The sequence below is a fragment of the Solea solea genome, chromosome 9 (assembly GCF_958295425.1).
Source record: "Solea solea chromosome 9, fSolSol10.1, whole genome shotgun sequence".
Lineage (NCBI taxonomy): Eukaryota > Metazoa > Chordata > Actinopteri > Pleuronectiformes > Soleidae > Solea > Solea solea.
The window spans coordinates 18,363,089-18,388,877 of NC_081142.1; the positions used below are offsets into that span (position 1 = coordinate 18,363,089).

At 40.5% G+C, this 25,789-nt stretch overlaps 1 protein-coding gene across 2 annotated transcripts in view; it reads right to left on the bottom strand.

Annotated features, from left to right (window-relative positions):
• Nucleotides 1–826: 826 nt before the first annotated feature.
• LOC131465569 (ephrin type-B receptor 1-like) overlaps nucleotides 827–25,789 on the bottom strand; it is a 94,129-nt gene continuing 69,166 nt past the window's right edge. For both annotated transcript variants that reach the window (XM_058638366.1, XM_058638365.1), the window contains exons 14-20: nucleotides 20,992–21,239; nucleotides 18,800–18,867; nucleotides 18,094–18,241; nucleotides 16,042–16,191; nucleotides 8,286–8,482; nucleotides 8,018–8,176; nucleotides 827–4,276 (exon numbers count right to left, since the gene is read on the bottom strand). In XM_058638366.1, coding sequence (XP_058494349.1) covers nucleotides 4,165–4,276; nucleotides 8,018–8,176; nucleotides 8,286–8,482; nucleotides 16,042–16,191; nucleotides 18,094–18,241; nucleotides 18,800–18,867; nucleotides 20,992–21,239 — 1,082 coding nt within the window. In that variant the 3' untranslated portion in view covers nucleotides 827–4,164. The remainder of the gene's footprint in view (nucleotides 4,277–8,017; nucleotides 8,177–8,285; nucleotides 8,483–16,041; nucleotides 16,192–18,093; nucleotides 18,242–18,799; nucleotides 18,868–20,991; nucleotides 21,240–25,789) is intronic.

The window sequence follows — 25,789 nt, forward strand, 5'->3', positions numbered from 1 at the left end:
CATTGGGGAGAGGAGAGCAGAGGAGTTTTATGGTTCGGTACAGTATTCCATTAGGAATAGTACCAAATTAACCTCCCCAAATATTACATTTTTCAGAACCCTTCCCTTGGGGTACCAGAGTAAGGTACGGGTGGAGCTAGACCCACGACAGGTGACAGAAAAGGGTCATTCTCTTGCGACTGGTGTTTCTTTAACAGCCGCAGTCTATTTTCATACAAAGCTTGACATCTTGTGAACAGCCACAAACCGAGCAGGAAAAAAAAAAAAAACACAAGCTGCTGGATATACTCCATTGTGGTGTGGTCTGTTGTGTCGTGTTCAATGTCCTCAACGCACCGGTACAATGTCACGATGACGCAGCCATCGAACACAGCGCACACTACAGATGCGCCGTAATGTCATCTGCACCCACTGTTAACATCAATAATCACCCGAAGCAGTCTGCTAAACATGGAACACAGCAGCTGTGCAGATCCTCTAAATAATGTTTTGAGAATTCACATTTCAGATCTAGTCAATATGTTAACCAACATATTATTTATTTATTTAAACAGTGGCACGCGCCCACAATTCATCCAATTTTTTTTTTTTTTTCACGCAATCCACCTGCCCCACGGATTATCCACGGGTTTAACTGCCAACCACGCATCTCTAGTGCACGTCCTGCCTACCCAGTAAAGGTACTGTTCTCAGCCCAAACACAAGCCAAACGTTCCAAACCGAACTGTGCCATGATGGAAACACGGCTTTAGATGTCACCAATTCTCACACACTGGACCTTAAAGGTTGTACAACTATAATTTATATAACATATATATATATATATATATATATGTTAAAAGTAGAAGGCAAAAAGCCTTTGTCAGCGTTGAACCTTCATTGTGACTCAAACTAAATACCAGTGTAGACAGAGTATGATATTATATGTGCAGTGCTGCTGGAAAGTATTATTTTAACTAGTATCATTGTTATTATTAGAAGAGGAGGAAGAAGAAGTAACTGCTTTTAAGTCAACAGCAATGTAAACAATGTAAAGCTGAATATACCAGGAAGGAAGTACAGACAGCACGTCGACTCAAATCCGTAAAGGATACATCTTTGTTGTTTTGGAGAGAAACACTGAATGTAAACAAAGCATAACAGACCCCACGATCTGAGGCCAACTCTATGGAAAATGCCAAGAAGTGGGCAGGGAAGCTGTGAATGAGAGGGGTAAAGGAGGAGGGATGAGGAAGCACCGCAGGGGGTGTGGTCATCAGTACGAAGGCCACACACGGTCATTCACAGCCATTTTGAATGTGATAGCATTCTTTAAAACAAAAAAACAACTCCAGTCGCAGCAGCGCGGATACTTTTGTGAATAAAAGGTCGGATTTTCCGCCACCCTGCTACTCCCCTCAATCAATGCAACGGGCTCAATACTCTCCACAACGCCCCCAGGAGCCAGTTTTTATATTACAAATGGATGAATGATTACAGCAACATTTGATCTTATCTAAAGTCACACATTCACTGAAATAATATTTTTCATATAGTGCTGCCAACTGTATGTACAGTAAAACAAGACAAATAACAGGAAAGGAGGAGGATCTTTCTCCTTCCAATGAGAGGATTTAAAACTCAATTTATCCTTGAAGAAAAAGATGTGCCTAGATTTTCAGCAGCATTGTAATCAATATAATCAGACAGTGCATTAACTCTGGCTACTGTTCATCAACCTGCACGCACACCTCTCTGTTTCCACATTGAAGAGTAATGCCACTTGCAATAGTAATAGGGAACTTTCTTTAAAAGGGGGCTGGATTTATCTTTTAATCAGTACTTGAAACACTAACTTATCAAAGTTTTCTCCCTTAACTCTTAAAGCACTTCACCTTTGATTAATCCTGTTCCGCATTGCAGGATACACCGATGCAACAATTGTGTTCCTGAGATATTCTCTCTGTAAATATTTGTGCCGGTCGGCGTGTAAATACAAAACATGTGCTGTACATCATCTGTCTTCATTTGTCGTTTCACAAACACTGACACGGTGACATGAAAGTGGCATCTCACCTTGATAAACAGAAGACGACAACAACACACAGTGTGACGCAAAGGATAGACACGCGTCGCTGCAAGATGCTACATAATGTATTCAGACACCTGCCCGTGTTGATAGCGTTCATTTCCTTTGCATGAAAGGTTTTAAGGTGGCGTTTCAATTGAGCTTTATATACTTTTTGATAAAAATGTCCAATAAGCTTTCATTGACAGGCAACAGATGGAGCGGAGTCTTGTCGGAAAATGTGGAAACAAGATACGTACGGAGCTCTCAAAGTCAAAACTTGGATAAATAAAAGACTTTGGGGCATCCCAGCAGCACAGACCAGTGGTGCGGGACGAGCACAAACACAGTGTTGTGTGTTTTGTCATTTGTGAGTGCAGCTCGCAGCAGATGAAAAATCATGACATCCAATTGGTGCTACAGAGTGGTAATCCTTAGGATGCCAGTGCACACGCATGACCAGAGGTTTTGGGGGATGGAGACAGATTGAGGCTGCTGTTGTTTCACAGCTGGTAATCTGCTCAAGCCACGAGATAAAAGAGATCTCCCAGTGCGTCGCCACAACATGCGCTCCATCGCGAGATCCAGCCTTTATTATACCACATACTAATAAAAACGTCACATGTAAGCATTCATGAGTAATGAATAACTGAATATAATGCTGATTTTCACTGCTTTTTCCTTTCTGACACACTGTAAAGGTTACCCGCCACAGATAAAAACATGAAAAGGTTGCGCGTCGTCATCCCGTTTCGTGCAGTGACACATCAGTATTAATCAGCGATGTCAGTTGGGAAATGTGACCGTGAAATGCATGAGCCGATAATTATTAAAACACTAAAAAAAAAAAAAAAGACTCCCAACGCCGCCTGCTGCAGTGATGATTACCATCTGGACAGCACCCGTACAGTTCCGAACAGACATGAGATTTCTTTCATGCGTGGACAGCACGTGAGCACCGGCTCTCTGGTTTGTTCTTCTGTGGGTATTAAATTGGCAGTCAGCTGGAGGCTTTTTCAGCCAAATCACAAGAACGTTGGCTGACGATGCCTTTTTTTCTCACCCCATCCCTGTCTTTTGAGATTTTCTGGCCACTTAAGTGCATTCACAACAGGTGCATCTCAGCAGCTGGTAATGACTCAATACCACCAGTCTCTTCCTCCTGCTCCTCCTCCTCCTCTGCTCTTTCTTCATTTGTTGCTAAGTTGCTTCGCCTCGATGACACAAAATTTATGTCCCGACTTATAACTTTGGTGCCATTTTCTGATTGATTTGGCATTACATTATAATGAGTTTCCTGTGAGAACACGGATTATTTAAGTAGGACAGAGTTACACATTTTAAAAGATAGCACTATCAAAATGATTTTTCCTTTTTTCCATTCCTTCCTTTTTGTGCGACCACAGCCCGCATCACTTCAAGGTTTGTGCCTGTCAAGAGTCAGACAGAGGAAGATAATCACAGCGAAACACTCCAGTGACAATTAGTTGTCCAGCGTTGTTGGCAGAGGGGGAAAGGTGAAGTGGGGTTTTATAGGAAACAAACATCCCATATTATAATATGTACAGGCTCTTCAATATGAAGATGGATTTTAAAAAAATGTGCCATGTTCCTTTTTTTTTTGGCTCAGGTCCGGATTCCAAAGATATAAGCAATTTTTCATCAACACATTGAGCGAAACATTATGGAGTTTAAAAAGCCGTAGCTGTGGATCCTCCGTCATCCAGCGTTGCTTCATGGATTTGTTTGTCAGGCTTTGGGTCCAGGGTCTGTGTGCCGTCACATAAACATCACAGTAGCATCTCTGAGTTTTCCTTCAATGAAAACCAGGCCACGTCAGCAATGATGTTGTTGAAAGTTGTTGAAGTGTGTTATCTTTCATGAGAAGGACTTGGGGACGTGTGAGAGCAGAGAGATCTGGATTCTTCTGTTTTGTTTTAAGTTTTCAGTGGCCACTGGCCTGAGAGAGAGATCTGTTCAAAGACTGAGAGAACCATAGGACAATAAACGGAGATCTCCATGAGCAGCGAACAAAAGTATGTCAAGAAAAAAGTAGAAATTCAAAGACTGTACACTGGTCAAACTATTTCATACGGTGTGACTGCTGCCGTGCGAGGTTACACGGATTCAGTGGGAGACTGGTCACCAGAGTGGGGCCTCATCGACTGAACGCTGGTCAGGATTTTCTTCTGGTGTCCGGCGAGAGACACGCCGATCCTCTGAAGATCTCTGAGGAAACACAGGGAAGAGATGACAGACGTGAGGCTCATTCACATTCACGACATCGAAAACAGCTCTCATTAAATGTGTGGAGGATTTCAATTATTGCTTGAAACTGAATAAAAAAGGTACCAGCGCTCTAAATATTGTATAATTCTATTATCTGTGAGGAAGGGTATTAATTATAATGACTAAGCTGTAGCCAATATTAAACCAACCATTCTCAGACAGAAAAAAATCAAATAAAATATGCTAGTGTGTGCCAACTAACTAATTTGAATGCTTTAAGAGTATATTACTTGTTTTATTTAACTAATTTGTCTGGCATCTGGGGGGTGAAGTGCTTTCAAGGACAGCAGAGAATACAACGTGTCACTCTTCACACCCTGTATAAAGCCATATACATCACTTAGAATGCAAACACTAACCCTTCTCATTGGATCTCATGTGAACCTGCATTTCCGTGTGTTGCAAAGAGAAAACAAAAACAAAAGAAAGTGATTTCTGGTAAGCCTCCAATCCATTTTTCTCCCCAAGCAGTGCTGCATGCTGCATGCAAAGCATCTGAAATAAATTTCACCCGCTCACACCCCCTCTTATCTGCTGTCTCCACATTGGTAATAAGTTATAGTCGACTTTATTAATCCCCATGTGGAGAATTAATCCTCAGTGTTTGACCCACTCCAACTGTGTGGGAGCAGTGGGCAGTCACAGTGGACCGGCTCCAAGTCTGGTGCTGTGCCTTTGACAAAGGTAATGGCGGCGAATGTCTGCTGGAGCGTTTATTGACTGGAGAGATTGGGAGGTCAGGGCTAAAGCCTTATTTGTGTCCAGCAACCACACGCTGCCAACCGAAATTGCCTCCCTTGAATGGAGTTGAATTTTTTGAATAGCCGAATACAAACTAACAGTGCATTAATTACGGAGTAAACAAAGCTGAATCTTCCAGATTTTCCCGCAGTGACAGATGGCGTTGGTTAGAAAAAAAAAAAAAAATAATAATTCAAATAATCATTCCAAACATGAATGTTTTAAGCAGTAACAAGAGGGAATAAAGCACAGCTAAAAACACAGGTGTAGAAGATATTAAGAGGTACGCGGAAGCGTAATATGGTTTCTAATTTAAAAGCTAGGGTCTGTAGGTCAATCTCCAAACTACATCCCCAAAAACAATGGAAGTCATTGGCTATATTTAGATTACCAGGTTCATATTTGATGGCTCACAACTTCAATAAATTCATAAATACAAGAACACAAACCACCCTCTTAAACCGCATGCATGTGCTCTAATACCCTTTTGCATGCATCTATTTAGACAGTATTAGTTTAATATGCTGCCATTAATAGTGTAATATTAAATGGCCCATCGGCACAGCATAAGAAATCTCAGTCAAACTATTTACGCACGGCCGCCACCTCCTGTCAGCATCTGCGTAGGACGTTGCTTGCTGATGTCACAAGCGCAAACACACATACAACAGTTAGGTCAAATGAATATTAACCGACTAGTCTACATGTGATTTTATTGGCATTTTATCAGCCACATAGCCTAGGCCTGCTACATATTGAGCTGCTTGAGGAACTATAGGCACTTGTCCCGTGCCTCTGACAATCTGGTTCAATGTGGTGTTCATTGTATGCCAAAAACCCCTGAGCTTTGCCACAGACTAGTCCGACCGCCTAGTGCGAAAGAGAATGATTGTTCCTCAAGCTCCTGCATGCTTGAAAATCTGCAGAAAACTACTTTTAAACACTATTTACTGCTGGTCTATTTGCAGGGATAAGTATTAGCTAGGGTCACTTTTTTGAACACGTTTACCCAAGGTAAAAATTACCGTAATCTTTACTGACTAAAATAACTGAGAAGCTCTGGTAATAATTACTTTACATCACCTCTCCATGTAAAGCTAATATAGGGCTGAATGCAACAACAGAAAATGTCATATTTGTGAGATTACACAGTGTTGAAGCAGGAGATTGTGCAAAATAACCTATCATTATTGAGCGCCCCCCCCATTGAGAACATTCAGAAATGGAAGCTGTTGCAGTGAACCTGTGAGTGACATTTAGGTCTCGAGGACAACACTCTCCCCTCCACTGTTGTTGGATTTTAGCAGGCTTGTGCAGTGTAGGTCAATGACGACACAAGAGCTGCATGGATTCTGATCTCAGTCATGCTTCATGACACATGTCCAAATACAGAGTGTATACCTGATCTAGGATCACACACTGAAGGGAATTGTCACAGCAACAGAAAAAAAATCCGATATGTGTCGCTTCAGCCTGTTCATCTGAAGTTGGCCTGAATTTCGGCTGCACTTTCTCTGCCATTGTCTGTGACACGCGTGCTAACTTATGGTCTTTGCTTCAGCAGAGCACGCCTTGTTGTGAAGACTGCGGTCACGCGCTGCGAGAGCACGGCCAGGGTGTGAATTATTCCACGCAGTCTGAAGGAAAGATTGGTCAGTGCTATTGTATCACGGTGGGCTACAAAAAAAAAAACACCTTCCTGCTCTCAGATGTTATTTACTGACGGCTGTTAGGACAAAATCACTCACTTTATGGCTCACGGGCATGGGCTCGACTTATTTTCAGTTCAAATGAGCTGTGAGGGAGAGGGGAAAGGTCTTGTCACCATATTGATCGGCATTTAGAGAAGCCAAGCGCGGTGAATACAAGGTGCTAACAGTTACGACGCAGCATAATGACATCGCTCATCATACAAGAAATCCTCCACAACAGATTTCTCACCCCCTGTCATCTGTGGTCGTAACCAAAAAGAGGAGGGTGCAAGTGATGTTTCTAAGGAAAAAGGATGACGATGGAGATATTTCTGGAGGGAAGCCATACTGCAATATGTATGAACCAGTACGTGATGTCAGGCGCTGCTGAGGAAGGAAAGACTGGAGAAACGCAAGCTCATCAATAGAGTTGATAGATTTGAACATACAGTGGGTTGACGTGGGGGCATCAAATGAATCATAAAGCTCTTGATTGACTGTAATTTCGTATACTGCCGAGTACAAGACGAGTCATCAAAATCCTAAAGCAGATGTGAGGGCAAAGCAACCTCTATAAACCTAAAAGGAATATTAGGTTATATGTGATATTGCTATATGACATTTCAAGAAGCAACATATATACATTATTAAAGCACTTAAATGTTGATTTTATGATGTCATGGGAACATGAAACACCAGAACTGCTGATAGAGGACAGTGGAGAGGTCACGATGTATTATTTATGTAAAAGGGGTGCGCACAGCATTTTTTTCAGTGCTGAAAATAGATGATTTGAGTTCAACAGGGTCGTCATTTTATCCCGTTACACATTTGTTAAGATGAGCCAATTAATACCAGGGGTTTTTTAGCCAAAAAGAGAAACCAGAATGACCTGAATCTCTGGCCACCAACCCTTTCTGTTCAAAACCAAAATTGAGGATATTTTCCTGAGGTGTTACTGACGCACCATTTGAAGAATCAGACGGTCCATCTTTACACATGATTTCTTCTGCCATGTCTGTCACCGGCATAATTGCATGAAGAGAAGAGAAAAAGGCTACAAAAAGTAAGCAGGGGGAAATTGACCAGAGAGAGAGAGAGAGACAGACAGGCGTACACATGGAGCAGCAGTCAGACAACCAGCTGTCCTGCCACTCATCCAACTAACAAGATGCCGACTTGGCAGGTGAGAGACGCAGTCTCGCAAACAAAACAAAAAAAGAAAAGACACTTTAATGAGTAGACTCACTCTGCAGTGATTTGTGTGACAAGCGGCAAGGACGTGAAACCGGAGCCGAGGAAGGAGTCTCGGTACTGGGTCATCTTCAGAGCAGCCAACCAGTCTTCCACTGAGCTCACCCGGCTCAAATCTGGACCGCCGCGGTCTAACAAGGGGTGATGAGAAGGACTGGATGCAAGCAGATACAGAAGAGTTATTGTTTAAAAAAAATGTAAAAAATTAAGAAAAAAAACAGTTTAAAACACAGCATGATCTCTGTGTCTCTGCCTCTCCTCACCCGGGAGGCACGTTGTTGGTGCCAGTTTTCAGAGACACAGGGTTGCGTATCATTTTGTCCAACATGCTGACAATTTCAGGGAACTTTGGCCGGGAATTCCTGTCTTTCTGCCAGCAGTCCAGCATCAGCTGGTGCAGCACGACTGGGCAGTCCATGGGAGCAGGCAGCCTGAAATCCTGCTCTATGGCGTTTATCACCTGGGACACAGTGAGGGGAGGGGAAGAGACAATTTGTTATGCATTGTTAGAGCCATATAGAAATGGTGTTAAGCCTACTTGAATAGTTTAGTAATAAAAAGTAATCTACAACTCACTTATTATCTGGCATTTGGTCATGTTTAGCACAATTTTTTTGTGTTTATTAGCGTTAAAATATCTTTAATTGTCTTGCTGTAAGTTCAATTAACCCTCTAACACCTAAGACTCAAAATGTCCATAAAACGTCCAGAAAATGTCCTGTGAGAAAGTGCTTTTGCCTATTTTTCCAGAATAACTTTCAATATTTGGCAGTTATTTACAATTTATTGCATGTTAAAATGGTGCATTAACAATATAAAATTAAGAAAAAAAAGAGGTTTTATTTAGAAAGACATTGTACTTGTACATGAACACCAGATTGTGCATGTTAAATTTGAAATGTGAACAGTATAACACATATTTAAAACAACATTTGTTTGAGGTTTTGTCTCCAAAAACAGGACAAAAACTCTCTGGTGACAAAGACACTGATTCGCTGGCTTCCTGCAACAGCGTGAGTGAAATTACCAGAATAAACACATGTTGGCTTTGACATGTAACTTCTCAGCTTTTAGAAAACGTTGAAATCAGAAAACAAACCGTTGCATACATAGAAAGAACACTGTTTGAAATTTAGAACAGTAAAAACATATTTAAAAGAACATTTGTTTGAGTCTTTGTCTCAATGTCCAAAAACAGGACAAAGAAAGGCAACTACACTTTTCCGTATCGTCTGTGATACACTTGGTGTTAAAGGGTGGATCGAGGTTTCCCTCATTGGGCCTCACATGCTCTAGGTCCACACCTGGTGGATGTAGCAGGATGAGGAGCAACAGTTTTCTGACCGTAACCATAACTACAGTAACTTGTCACCCTCATAGTTTTGAGTAGAGTGTGGTAGTTTCTTTGTTAACAGTTTGTATTTGTAAACGACGGCTTGGTGGAATAAACGTTTGTATGCCAATCTGACGTCCGTCTCGCCTTTTCCTTGGATTTAACCAGTCAGAAACTTCATGTCTTGCAACAGTTGCAACATTGCGATTCAAGGAAGATTCTTTTAACTATGGAACAATTCAATATATTACATTTACATAGATCTATTTTTTCATGGCGCATGACTCATACCTACCTAGTCATCGTCTTTCCTTAAACACAACTAGGAACAAAAAATAAGATCTGATGTATGAATACTTTTGCCACACATTGGTAACCCGGCATTTAGTAAATCTAAATTTTGTATATTTGCACTTCTTTTATATATATTTATATACATTTTATATACTGTGTTTTCTAAGTCTAATATTGAACACCAGGTCTGGTTATAAGAATATGGACGCACTTAAAGTTAAAGTTGGCTAAAGATTAAAATATTCTCTCACAGAAAGTGCAAAAGGAGGTGAAACAAAATAAAAAACACAATAATTCTTTAAAAAAATACCAAGCATTAACTCTCACAAGCATAGCAGGTGTTGCGTGAGTTGCTTTCTAGTATTTTACAAGAGTGTGGAGAGATACCAGCGTATTAAACTGATTCCTAACTTTAACAAAACAAATTAATACAGTGGCCAGCATATCAATGTTTTAGTATCTTTGACATTATAGAATATATTATTCATCATCAGCAATCAATGACTTTTTTCTATTCTGGTGCCACAAAATGAAATGGCATGTTTAACTGCCAGCGTGGGAACATAGTATTAATTGATCAGACGTGTACAAGTGGCCTATCATTTCTAGAGGGATTTGATCAAACGCTCAGGGAGAGAGAGAGTGTTAGAGAATCTCTGGGGGAAACACAGCTGAACGAAAGCCTCGACTCAAACATAAAGGGCTGTTTGCCTCCACACTCACACGCGCACACACACACACACACGCACACGCACACGCACACGCACACGCACACGCACACACACACACACACACACACACACACACACACACACACACACACACACACACACACACACACACACGCCCATGTTGTTGGATAAGGAGGCAGAAAAAAAACGAGTGAGGAAACAAATGCACGTTTAAATCCATGGCTGCTTTTTTTTGTCATGTAAATTATTCTTATAAATAGAGGGGATATATATATATATATATATATATGTATAATCCTGACTGCAGGTGCAAGGTTTACAAGAAGAAGATGAGATGTGTGTATACAAATACAAACATTTTTGCAAAATATCAAAAGCTTCTGGCTCCTGGGTTCTTAAACAAGCACAATTTCTCTTTGGAGAGAAAAGGGAGACAAAAATAACCGGAGAGGGAGGGAGACACCTTTTGAAAATGTATACATTCCATTCTTTGATAGAGCATCAGTAGATTTGACACACCGCCGTGCTGCTGTGTGACACACAGGATATTAAAGGCATGCAATCACAAAATGATCAATGTCGAGTCCGGGTCTCTTGCTGCTGTTTGGGGGGGAAACGATTTCTATTTTGCTCTCAGGTTTTTGTCACTTCCTGTAGTCAGAGTCAAGTACACGATGGATGGGACTCTGTTGCTTTGAGATGTTGGCTGTTAACTTATTTTTATTTTTTTAAGAAGAGCCACAAGCCACATTTGAAACCTTCAACCTTGCCACAGCATGCAGTAAGTCATTATATTCACTCAGGATGCTCGTTTTTAAGCAGCAGCAACAGCAGCAGCAGCGATTGTAGGTAGTTGTAAAAAGAGGAACTTCTTTGAGGATAAAGATCTTTCAAGATTTTTCTGTTAAAAACTTTTAAAACAACTTCACAACTCTAGACAGGTGGAGCTAAATTTGGCAGCAAACCTTTTGAGTTCAGAATTTAATTAACCTGAAATATCACTGTGTTTAAAACTTTGCCTTTGCATTAAAAAGAAGCCGGATTGTCCAACCAAAATAATCTAAGAAATTCCATTTTAAGATCAATTATGCAATTATTCTGAGGAAGATTTTGTTTTTCTAGAGTCTCCAACTCTAGTTTTGAGAGTTAAAGTGTTAAAATGTGATGTGGCATGATTTGTATTTATAAAACTTTCAGTTTTTCACCCCCCACACTTGAATCTTCCGAGACCTAATTTGTCAAATTATCTGGCACACACTGCGTCGAGTACAATTTAAATCAGTCCCCACATTTTAAAATGAGTTGGCCATTTTTTAAGATTATAATTTGCTGCTATTAAAAGTTAATCATTTCTGCATTTGCATCATTTTTTCCACCGATACCATAAAGACGTTGCCAATCCCTCGTCACGCGACCTTCTCCTCCACCTGCACACACGAGTCGTCTCGACTTAATCTGCACTGCCACATTTCCCATCATGACTTTCTGCCAAAACATTCCAGCCATTCGTCTTGATTTCATGTCGACCTCAGTTTACTTGTGGAGTGTTTCCACCGGCTCAACTCAACTCGACACGTGGAACAAGTGGAACAATGCCGAACTGTAGATCAGTTATAAAGATTTAACAATCCTAAAAAACGTGGGTTAATCTCCAACAATTACCAGGGAAATGTCTAAAATCTCAATATTTAACAGGGGAGTCTGGTGTATTTAGCGACAGCACTGCTGATTCTAATGATTTAGTAACACTGAAAACAACTGCTTTACAAGTCACTAGTCACTTGTTTGTGTTGCGTGTAAAACCACCGTGACAGCAGCCGTGCAGTGATGACTCCGCCCACGTTGAGTAGGTATTATTTCTGTAGTGGAAAACCAACATAAACAGTGCGGTGGCGAGGCGAGGCGAGCTGGGACCATAGTGGAAATGGGCATTAGTTTTTGCCTCCATCTTGTGTTGTCACTGAGGTAAAATTCATTTTAATGCCCCACCCATCATGTTCTCTCTTTTTAGTGTCCTGTGTTTTGAGGTTTGAAGTCAGTCGACGCTCTGATTTTGTTAAAAAGATGGATTGTGCCATGGGTAAAGTGACACTTCTTTATACACACGTACCTCAGCAAGTCTCCGACCACGTCTTGCAAATTCAAAACTTCCGCGACCAAGTGAGTGCACGCGAAAGCCTATTTAACGGTAAAGCTGAGGGAATTGCTGCGCTTCCACTTCTGTAAATGCCACGCTGGGGATTTTGTCTGCTCGACGAGTGAACTCTACCTGACCCCCGACACACTTTTCAGGCTTTGTGCCACATAAATTCTCTCTAAGCACTGCTGTCAATCAAAAAAAAGCAGCAACTGTAGTGAAACATCACAGGTCTCTTTCATGATTAATTCATGTTGAACACAGCACCTGTGGCGGCTCCGCTGACAATTTCACCATTTCATGTGCTTTGAAATTTAGCTGTGTACGTATGCGTGTGTGTGTGTGTGTGTGTGTGTGTGTGTGTGTGTGTGTGTGTGTGTGCCTTAACCCGTCTACTTGCATGTGTGCCATTTACATGTGTGTAGTAGGTGTAAATTTTTTAGGCGTGAGGTTCATACATAGTTAATGCCCCAACAGCTCCTCATTAGCTATAGTGGTTACACACAGCATCTCCATCATTATACACGGTGCCTGTGCCATAAGAAATCCGTGCTTCTGTGGATGTGGAGCAACCATGAGAGAATGAAGGAGGGGAGACGAGACAGAGAAAGTGTGAAATACGAGGAAAGAGGGGGTTAAGACGGTCGGCACGTAAGGCAGGGCGAGGATTCTCTGCTGATGAAAATGAAGGACTTGTGATTTGCGTTTGAATGAAAATGTGTTTCTCTGAGGGATTTCACTCCTCATCGATTCCACAGCATCAGCTAGTAAAATTGCTGTGGAATAATACACAACTCCTTATACTGTATGGACATCGGGGGGGGGGGCTGTTTATAGGTCACATCTTCAGGCCTTACAAAATGTGTTTTTTATTTATTTATGACTAATAACTAACTTTTTTTTTTTACCTTGAACTGTGATGTAATTCAAAATTTCACAAATTCAATCCGATTTTAAAACATTTGAGTATTTTCTTTGCTCAGGTGTGTTTATATCGTTGTCATAATTTCAGGTTGTGCTGGGGATAAAAAAGGACATGTGACACTCTATACTGCACATTCTTACAGCCTCTATATATACATTTTAACAAAGTACATTAAAAAAATGAAAATATGTACTAGTGTAATTGACTTGAATTCAGTTTATGTTTTGTAATCAAACCATTTTTTTTTACTTATTTACTTTAAGACTGAAGATACTTAAGATAATTTGACTTTATCCAAGTATTTTTTTCTTGTTTCAATTAAATGTAACAAGTGCCATTTTGCATTGGCAGATAGTTTAAGTAATTTTTCCCTAATAGTGGTTATATTTGCTTGTCTTTAAGAGGCATTTTCTGCAGAGGTAATGGGAAAAAAGCAGCCTAAATGCTCTGTGTTCTTATGGTTAACAAACATCCATCTTCAGGGAAGTCATGCAGCCTTAAATTGACTCTTCACACTCGACATTAAATTTAATGCTGGTTGCGTCTCCTGTTACACACATACGATCAAATGTGGGCGTCCCTGCCCTTAAATATTCAAATACGCACTGATATCATTGATGTCGAATTATGTTTTTCACAAGTCTGACTGTGCAGATGTTTTCACCGTCAGTGTCTTCTGTGTGTGTGTGAAAAAAAAAGAAGTGTGTAATGTGATGATTGGTGTTAATACTCTGGTGGCGATTGCAAATGCATTAATGTATGAGCACAGATTAGCGTGTGAAAAGCCACCGATCAGATTACGTCAGCTGAGGAGGCGGCGCTTTAATCCACCCGGAGGACAGACTGTGTTCATGGAGCTCAGGAATGTGGTCACAGTCGTCTCGTGACGCATTCAGGACGCAGTGGAAGCGCACGGACGTGTTCTTAAGGGCAATCTTCACATGTTCAGATTACTCAGGAAGGATGTTCACACCGGGTCCAAAGCAGTAGCTGTCGTCTCTAAATATAATCTCGCTTGGAGAAATAAGACAACTCTGAGAAGAAGCTTTGTTTAAGCATGTTTTCTCCAGGTGATAAATATAACTGAAGTCATTAAGTTGTGCTTTGGCAACATTTCTGCAGCAACAAAAACAGAGATGAAATTATTTTAAAGTTTAAACTCAGACTGTAGGTTTGAAAAATTCCCAGGGCGATTTGTGTCAGAGCCATTAGAGTCGCGAAGCAGAGTAGGGATTTAGAGCCTCGGTGCTTTCAAGTGCCAAAACTAACTTTAATCTGTGTATCACATTCTCTTCTGTGAAACACAGAAACCTAAAAATACAAATGTTAGAAATACAGACATTTTGGAATCTCCCTTTTCTTGCATTGTACGTGAGATTTAAAATGGCAAAAAATGACATCATGGGCCGTACAGAGACGCACTGTCAACATCTTGATGTCAATGTATGAAGTAATGAGCGCCAGATCTCGGTGGGTCGCAGGTATAAATTATTAAAGACCATAATATGGATGTCAAAGTTATTGATTTCGCTATCTGTAGTGGAAAAAATGGAATAGTAGAATAATACATGTATTATTTATTTATTATTGCTTTAGGAGTCGGACATCCAGGATGTGTTTTCACCGTCTTCAATCAAAAACAGAGGAGGCAGCTCTTTAGACGAACGACATATTTACATTTACTTTGACATGTTGTGGTTACATTTTTACTCAAGTCAATGCCGACATCGCTCGTTACCGTGTTCATCTTGCGTGTATCCATCACGTACAAGCAGAGAAACGCGGGTTGATGATCACGAGTAACCATTAGCCCAAATGTCATCATTAGTGCGTTCGTGAATTTAATTCCAGAGCCCCGATTGGACTTGTCATTCACAAATCAATCATCTTAGTTCCACATCGCTCAGAGCAGACACAGATCCAGTTATTTGAGGGCTGCAAGACGAACTCACCATGCAGTAAATGCCTGTATCTGATTTGTTGCAAATATTGCTGTTCCCGCGTCCTTGTAAGTAATCTATGTTATATACGGCACACATGAGAAAATAATTCCTTATAATGATGATCCCTGATTACTTTCACTCTTTGATTTGTGGAGAGCAGTAGCACTGGTACATCTTAACCACATGTACATATTCCTGGTGATGCCAGAACAAAATAAAGAGCTATGGGAACAAATTGATCATACTGTGAAGGTAATTGGAATGAAGTTGTCTGGGAAATATAAAATTCCCCCGGAGAAAAGGATCTGCTGGGAAACAAAACTCTGGTGTCGTTCGGAAAGATGTTCATAGGAAACACAAACATTTTCTGTGACACTTTCAAATTGATGTCCTCATTTTCCGTGTGCTTTCCTTGACATGCAGACACCCCGCTGTGAGAGGAAACAAACAATCACACCCACACCATCCCCCCACACCCACCAACACTCCCCCACCACACACACACACACAAATAGACTGTGTGGGACTAAAGCGAAATGAGAAAACAAAAAAACTGTACACTCCCATACAACCATGATGAACAAAAGACATCAATGACAAGAGGAGACAGGCGGCTTGTCTCTCTCATCTCTCTCTCTCTTTTACACACACACACACACACACACACACACACACACACACAGGTGATGACTTACATCTTGGTTGCTCATGTCCCAGTAAGGCCTTTCTCCATATGACATCACCTCCCAGGTGACGATGCCATAACTCCAGACATCTGAGGCTGAGGTGAACTTCCTGTAGGCGATGGCCTCTGGAGCTGTCCACCGGACTGGGATTTTACCCCCCTGGCAGGAAGAGTTTGAAAGGGAGGGGCGTTGGTGAACGTGGACAGAAATCCTATTATTATAGCCCCACACTTTGTTTTTTACATCTTCATCACACAGTGTTAAACAGACAACAAATATTTTCCATCTACCATAATATATCATGAATACCAAAGAGGGGGCAGACTGTTAATGTAATGGCTGTCACAATCTTCAGCAGAAATGTATAACTGATTTTATACAAAGCTGTTTCCATGTATAAGCTAACTCAGGGGTCAGAGGCTCCCTGTAGCATCAAAGGGAAAAAAAATTATTGAAAGGTTTGTCTTTCAAAGTGAACACCTCTTATTTAGAGACCAAGGCGATAAATTAAAGCTTTCATATTTCGTCAACTAAGAATATGTCTACACTAAAAATTCAATTCAATTCAATTTGTATAGCGCCAAATCACAATATACATTATCTCAAGGCAAGGTTGTACATAGACAACATCATCGAGAGCAGAGAAACCCAACAGTTCACACAATGAGCAAACACTAGGCATCAGTGGAGGGGAAAAACAGGAAGAAAGAAATCTCTGACAGAACCAGACTCACACACCTGTGCTTGAAATATGGAAAGGCTGTGTACATGAAGAAGTACAGATTTGGGTCCACATACTTAAAACTAGCAGGTTTTCTCAAGCATGAGCCACATAAATCCAAACATTGTTTTATTTATTTCAATGTGGGTCACTTTTTATTTAATCAATTTTCCACAAATTTGTGGAAGGACACAAATAGGTCTGTGTTTTATTTCAAAATAGGCCTACAGGTGCCAATAATGTTTTTTTGGGCGTTTCCCTATCCTATATATCCTATATCAAACTTTATGCGTGATGTTATGTTCATTTTATGGGGCTGTGTGTCTCCAGATTAATTATATTCGGGTGGTGAGGGGTCAAAAATGGCTGTTCTAATACTAGAGGTCACAGACCCCTGACCTAACTGCTGCACTGTAGCATCACACAACAGTTTTCAGGTGGAAGAAAATGAATGCTGGACATGTGTGACTCTGTTTCAAATGGAGGTTCAAATTAACTGTATATCTGTATTTCCTCTTGTTAGTAGTGACGAAACAAAAGCAGAGTCAGGATATATCCTGGACAGATCACCAGCTTGTCAGAGGGCCGACATACAGGCAACAACGTTTAATGCTCACATATTTACCTGCTCTCATGAGCCACAACTGCTTGTTCATGCAAACATATAATCACATGGCATCAACTCAACACATTTAGGCATGGATGCGTGTTCAACACAACCTGCTGAAGTTCAAGCTCAACCATTTCTGTGGGTTTACAGAGAATGGTCCAAAAAAAGAGAACATATCAAGTGAGCAGCAGTTCTCTGAGCCAAATGCTGTTTTAGTTCCACAGGTCTGAGCAGAGTGTCCAGAGTGAGTGGTTAAAAACGATAAAAGACAGTAATTCAAATAACCACTTCTTAATTAGATATGAAGACGACCATCTCTGAACACTTCAAACCCTGAAGCAGATGGGCGACAGCAGCAGAGACCACGTGAATTACATTTATTAGGTCCTGTGTACCTAATAAAACAGCCAGTGAATGTATAAGCAATTAAGCAGAGTAAAGCGTTTATAGTCTGCGGTGAACTTAAACCTGCACATTTTTGGACATGAAGTGGTGGCGGTGACGTTCAACGTTTTACTGGTGCCAAGTGTGAAATGCTGTTTCTACGAATCGAACATCTGCAAGCTTATCAATTTTTCATTGGTCGTTCTAATAAGTAGTCGACGTTACAGTTGCACAGAGCTGCTGGCCCTGGATATGAGGCTTTTAATGTTTATGAACAGTTTGCCGTCGTTTGGGCCACAGTAAAACTGCAGCAGTTACTTCCATGCGTGTTTCTCCGTGTTCTTACCAGTGAGCTGGTGTACGTGGGGTCAGAAGCGTCTTCCTCCAGATAGCGAGACAAGCCAAAGTCGGACACTTTGCACACCAGGTTGCTGTTGACCAGGATGTTGCGCGCCGCCAGGTCCCGGTGAACATAACTCATCTCCGCCAGGTACCTGTTATCATGGACAGCGTTTATTGTGTCAGTGTGCGTTATCGGCTGCCAGCTACATGGGCTATAATGGCATTAAGTGTGTGTGTGTGTGTGTTCTTGTATTTTCTACTTCTTTAGGACCTTTTCTGGTATAAACACTGACGTGGAGACCAAAACCTGGTCCAAATGAGGCAGAATTTAATATCTGAGGAACTGGTTAAGAATAAAATTGGTGGTTAGGTAAAGATTAGTCGTTAACTGGTCATGGATAAAGTTGGGATAACACTTTCTATAGGCTGTCCAAATGAGTGGAAGCCAATGTGAGTCCTTAAAAGAATAGCAGCACAAATCTGTGTGTGCATGTGTGCGTGTGCATGTGCATGTAAGCACCATCTGCCAGCCACAGTCAAAAAATAAAAATTGGATTTAATGTTTGTGAACCTCTCATGAACCTGTGTGTTATTATAGCTGCATACAGAAATAAAACAGAGATAGGATCTAGCCTATACGTGGTCAGAGTGTGTGTGTGTGTGTGTGTGTGTGTGTGAGTTGTGTATATACAGTACTGTAGTATACATACCTCATTCCAGACACTATGCCCCTCAGCATACCGACCAACTGGATCACTGGGAACTGACCATCGTTCTGCTGCAGAACCAAGAAGCGCACGGATTAACAATAATACAATAATATTTTAGAAGTGAGTATGTTTTCTTTAAGGAAGTCGGTTGAACAATGATATTTAAATAAGGCTTTAAAAAGGTATTTTAGAGTAAAAATGTTGTAGAAATTAATTAGCCAATAAAGTTACACATAATGGTCCAGTGTGTAACATTTGGGAGAATTAATTGGCAGAAATTGAGTTATGTTTAAGTGCATAATTGCTTGGTTTTCATAGCCTTAGAACAAGACTTTTATACTGTATGTACTTGAGGCAATGTCCCTGCTCCTTTTTCTTTTTTTTACCATTTTTCAGCAATGTTAATTAGTTAATTGATTACTAAATTAATCGTCAATAACAGGGTTAAAGCGGCCTACGCTAGATTATAACCCAGGTATATTATGGCAGAGGCCGCTTTAAACCCGGAGTATAAATTAGCCTTGGCCATACTCTTGTTTAAAGAGGTTTTGATAGTATTTACACATTGTTCAACATTTTAATCCACCACATCAATATCACCCTGAGAAAATGTGAAATGTCAAAAGTTTGTTAATAATTAGAGACTTGTTTTGGATACATGTATGAAACTTACTTAAGTAGTTGATGACTTCTATATCCTATGTTTTATTTTCAGCTAAAATATAGTTTATTCCAGGGTAAATACATGTTCCTGTTTAAAAATATTAGTGAGTGAATATACTGTGTAAATACAATCAAAATCTCTTTACAGAAGAGGTGTATACGCTGGTATACCCAGGTATAGTTTGGCCTAGGATATACTCTGACTAGGGCCAAACTATACCTGGGTTTATTCTGCTCTTGGACTAACTGAGAGCATTTCTGTGTAGTTTGCATTTTCTCCCTGTGTGCGTGTGGGTTTTCTCGGGGTTACTCTGGTTTCCTCCCACAGTCCAAAAACTCTCCAACCCTCATGTGGAGGATGAAGCAGTCGACGAGTGAGTGAGTCAGTGAGTGTATTAGCTTAAGTCACTGGCTCCCATTGACTGCCATAGACGTCAATTCGGCCACTGCGTTGAAAATGTCTGGCAGCCAATGATGCTTTCATCCCAGTTTTTACAAACAACCTGGATATTAAAGCGCATACTTTGCTGTTGAAGGCCGATTGTTATTATGAGCCAAAACATTTACCTTTACACAAAGACAGTCTTTCACCTTGAGGCCAGACCGTCTCATAAACATCACTGACATCCCCTGACACACTTTCAGTCGAAGGTGTATGTGTGTGTGTGCCTTTTTTAATTCACTTTGTGCATCAAACCGTGTCTTTGATGCTCCTCGAGCCTAATCCTCTGCAGGAAAAACCTTCATGGTGCACACAAACACACACCCGCATTGATCCTCTGGGTCTTGTGCCTGCAAGACGGTCACGCTAAGACAGCACCAAAACAGTGAGATCGATCACTGTGTTTGTGTGTTTGTGCGTCTGAGTCATCGGATGACTTCTGAGTCAAAAGGGGTCACGCTGTGGGACCAGAACATCAAAGAGTTTTCTCGTTTCTGTTTTTAGAGGCACCTCGAAAGGAGGGCAGGATCAAAGGTACGGACAGACAGGCTGGCAGGATGAGGAGGAAGCAGCCAAGGAGAGAAAGAGGGGACAAAAGGAAGAGCAGGAATTTCTTTCTGTTTTTGTGTCCCTGACTCCAGAGAGTCCCAATCATCGTGTGTTTGTGTTTATCTTTGCATTGTGTACATAAATATTGGTACTGTCAATAGAGTTAAATATTTTATCACAAGTAATGGCAAGATTATCCATAGTTAATCACATATTAATCAATTATTCAATTATTTATCTGTTCCAAATGTACCATAATGGTTCAAGTTTTTAATTCTAGGACAAATATCCTTGCTTTATGCCAAAAAATAGAAACATCTGCAGTATTCATTGCTTTATCACACAGCCTCTTCTTTGGTTATAGGTCTTTTTTATCATCATAATTATCATTTTAAGAGGTTTGCATCACTGTAGCTTAAAAATACATATATCCTTGTACTGAATCTGCAATATATTCAAATAAATATTTCTTTCTTTTACATAAAGAAGCATGACTACACATTCTCCAGCTGCACATGTCCGTGCAAATGTTATTTACCCTGAGGAACGAGTCGAGAGCCCCATTCTCCATGAACTCCGTGATGATCATTGTGGGCCTGCTCTTGGTGACCACGCCCTCCAGCCTGATGATGTTCGGTTGGTCGAACTGGCCCATGATTGACGCCTCCGAGAGGAAGTCCCTCCTCTGTCTCTCCGAGTAGCCCACCTTCAGGGTCTTGATAGCCACGGGAATTTCTTTTTTCCCAATAGGCTTCAGGCGGCCTTTGTACACCTCCCCAAACTCACCTGGAGGGGGAGAAAACATTAAAAGAGCCATAAAGTACAGCTTTCTGAGCAAAACTGCAATGTACGTCCATCATCTACATGTGATAATGGCTCAACTACCAAAGCAGGCAAAGCAAAAACAGAGCAGGACCAAAATATGAGCGACTTAAATAAAGTACAATGGGCTTAAGAGTTTGAAACTAGGCAAACAGATCCAGATGGTAAAGTCAAGAATCCAAAAATGCACATAAGGTAGACAAAAATAGGCTGAAAATAGAAAATAATAATAAAATAATATTAAATAAGCAAACACCCAAGGCAGCGAGCTAAACACGGGTCTCCGGCAACTGAAAAGGACCAGACAAAGGTTCACAAGACGAGTATATATCAAAACTAAAAGTCCAGACACAAAGTCTCCCGGAAAAGCTGTTCTTTGTAGCTGAAGATATGAGAAGCTGTGTGAGTGACGAGGCACTTTAAACAAATGAAGACACTCTCGGTGTTGATAGCTGGTCTCTGCAACTTCACACTCTCTGTTGCTGCAGACCCAGTTTTTTTACTCCGGGGCATGCTAATAGTGTTGTTTGCAGAATGAAAGAGCAACAAAAATGGAATACCGTCAACAACTCCACTCGGGGATGAGAAGGCGGCATCGCAGGAGTGGAGAGTGAGATGAAAGGGATTGTGCCTTTATTATTTATTTGGTTTTTCAAAAGTAAACTGTCAGTCATGTCTCAACAAAGGCAGCAAGTTGCCCTTGTGGATAAAAAGACTGTAGTGAAACAGAAAGCTCATAGGTTCAATCTCTCCTCGCAGTTTAATTCATCTTGTAGACCGAAGCCCTTTATTTGCACTCTTGTTGTATTGAGCTGAGGTTTGACACTGTAAAACAAGTGCCGCTACTTTTCTATTTTCTATCCAGAAATAAAACAGCGTTAGATGAAGATTGGATTATTTTATATTGAAACGTGCTTTATGTCAGACATTTATTATATTAACACATACAATGACCATGACATGTCATCAGAGATTAAGGAAATGTTAAAGTGAAATACTGACTTCACTGAAAGCATATTTACAAAATTCATTTTCATTTACAGGCTGTTTCAGTTTAGGCGATGTCCTCGTGTAAATGGAACAAAATGTAAACAGTCTTTTTGTCTTTGTCATTTTGGAAAAGTTTCACACTAACGCGGCTTCGTTTCAGGAAAAGTCTCCATCCACACGGAACTCAAATACGCCTGGAAAAAGTGTAGTACATATGCCAGACCTGTAAGTGGCGCTGTAACACTGCTACACCAGAAACAAAGAAGATGTTCTGTGCATTACAACACTGTATACAAACACAGAAACAGAATCAACCAAGACAAGGGAAAGGATGGGAAATAAAAGAAAGAAAATAAAAGTTATCATAAAGCAAACACACCAAACAACAGTGTTGACAACTTAGACCCGTGGGTGAAGTTTAAGTTTTTTCTTCAAAAAATGACAACTAGCAACAAATATTGGGTGACTTTCTGGCATAACCCTCGCCACTAACCGAGGAGGAAATGTGGACGAAACACCAATACGATAAAAAAAAAAACAGTGTTTTGATGTTGCACCACCCACCATCACCCACCCAATAACACAACTATTAGGCGTCCAATGCCAGCAGAGCGGGCAGAGAGCAGCGGGCATCAAAGAATACTAATCAATACAGAACTTAAAAAGCAACACAAAGCAATGGTTCAATAAAATAAAAAACAATAAAATGTTAAAATATACAGACACAAAAGTGGGAACTTCAGCCAGGGTTAGCTAATATCTCTCTTTTTTACAATATTTTTTATATTTAAAAAAATGTGAACAGAGTGAGACAGTTATGTATGTGCATGTACAAGTTCATCTTATTCAGTACTAATCTTTAGTTTTATTAGTACATGAAGTTTTGAAACGGAATAAAAGAGAACTAGTCTTTTTGCCACCGTTATTAGTAATAGACTAAAAATGACTTGGCCTACATTTAGATAATGGAACTACTTTTAGTCTACATATGACGGACGCAGACGCAACAGCCGGAGACAGAACATCTAAGCGGAGGATGACACCTGGGTCAAGCATGAAGGAGGCAGAACACTCTCCCACTCACCCACTTTGAATCATCCAGACATTTTCTGGCTGCGCTCTCTCTCTCTCATCACTCACATTATCCTAAATATTTGACCAGGGAGCTGGCAGGGAAAGGAACTGGAAGTGTATGTTTGGAGGTATTTTTGTGTATATTTGCATGCTCGCATACAACCGCTCCTGACTATTTCGGGACACTGAAAAGCACCCAGGTTTTCTATTAAAAAGAATACTATAGACGACACTAGCGTTGTTGTTTTTTCAGAATCATCCAGACTTAAGCATCTTAAGCCATTATGAACGGTCAGATGTTAGATGTTAGTAGTTATCCCACACGAGCCACAGTGGAAAGCACAATGACAAAGCCGACTGTCACAGTGAGGGTGGGGATCAGTTAAATATCAGGGTTAATTGGGCCTATTTATCAGTGGCTGCTCCGGGAAAGAAAGTCTTTGAGCTGTGGATAGTTGATCACGGAAGACGTGAACAGAAGTTGAAGAGGACATGACATCACTTTTGATTAGATTTTGTGTTGCTTTTCTGTACCTGCAAAGTAATTAATGTGTAAAATTAATAATTTTGTGTTTTGTGGATGCACAAAAAGCGTAACAATGCCTATACAATATCGATCATGTGTCTTTCTTTTCGCATGGTCATGATTGCTTTCCGATATGAATCATTTTAACCTCAATGAACGTCTTCGTTGCACAGTAAATGTCCCGTCTGTGGCGACACGCGCGTCTTTTGTTCAAATAAACGCAGCCATATGCTGCTCAGAGACACGAAAATTGAATATCACTTCAAAATAAAAACCTCCTCATCCCAGAGATAAAAATCACAGTTTGAATAATGGATGAGTGATGGGAATTGGATGACAGGCTGCGTCATCCTGTCTTACTGTGATCTCTGCTCCTCATCTCAGTGCTTGTTAAAATATATCTACTGTCAGTGATGTAAACTAGAGGAAGGGGAGAGTGATAGAGAGCAAAACAAGGAGAGGAAGGACGAAGGAATGGGTGTAGAGATGAAAATAATTAAATGAAAATAGAGATTTAACTCCCTCCCTTCCCATAACAGAGGTGGTCAAGGATAAGGTTGGGCAATTAAGGAGATATTCATAATTCTATACATATACATTACTATTGCACCTGTTGTTCCAGGATTTACCTTTGGTAAGAATTGATTTTTATGAGGCACTTCTCACAGTGGGGATCAGGGTAATAAGGAAACAGCAAAGGAGAAGGGTATTTTCACAGAGGAAAAGGAAGCCAGAATAAGGTGAGATATTTTTATCATCTCCTTTGGGGTGCTCTCCTCTTTTCATCTTCCCTCCACATGCTGCTGCTCTGCCACCCCTTGGTTCTTTGTTTAAGCATTTTACGATGAGCAAACAAACTCTGGAAACTCCAGAGGTCAGAGAGAGATGGAGATATGGAGATAGCAGAGACAATCAAAGAAAGACAAAAAGGCAAAGCCAGGAAGTAGTCGGTAAGAAAAGCCGCAGACGGGGATGAGAATAGAGACAGCATGTTCAATTTCTATTGCAGGAGAGATTTGAGCTTATACGAGTTCACAGTCCGGCCACATCTCATATCACCCTGCTTCATATTTTCCCCTCCCCAGGCTTTGTTTTTATCCCTCCTCTGCCACCTTTAGCTGAGGTGGGAAACCTTAACTCTGGGAAAAATAAAGGGGAAAAACTGAGGGATTACGGAAAGCCTCTCAGAGTGGCTCAACAGCCCTAAAGTCCTAAGCAAATACTTGCAGTGGTGAGAGTCTCACTCAGGTTCATGACCTTCTTCACCCAGGGTTCTGTGGTCATTTGAGTTTCATTCATTTTGCTTTAAAGAAAACACGTCATGCGATATCAGGAAAACATCTTGTTATCTAATGTGGCTTCAAGTAACTCAAATAGGCAAATGATGCATTATTGCTTGTATAGCATAATAACAAGACTGATCTATGTCTTTAAAATGTGTTGTTTGCTTTAACAATGTGTATTATTAATACTTAAGAGTGGGGCTGAATGTGGTATAATTAAACACTACGAGTTGAACCTGAGGGGAGATGTTGCCGATTCAATTTGTGAGGGCTAATAAAGTCGGGAGAACTTAGTTTAACAAACCTATTAAAATGCCTTGTATCAGCCAAATGTATGTTCTGTTTCGACTATGCACAAAAATGCATATCCATGTGCATCTTTGCTGTATGTTTGAATTAGAGTGCTGCCATTTATGTTTGTCAGAAACAAATCTGCTTAAAGTGGTCAAATGATTGCTTTGTTTTAAATGATGTGGTGTTTGTTTTATTTTATTAAGTTCATAATCAAGTATTTGTATAATTACCTGCAGCACATTGGACGAGTGATTAAATGTAACAAAGTCAAATCTATTGGAATTTAGATAAGCCTCGACTTATGTTGTTTACTCTATTAGATTAAAAATATGAACAGCGGCAACCTT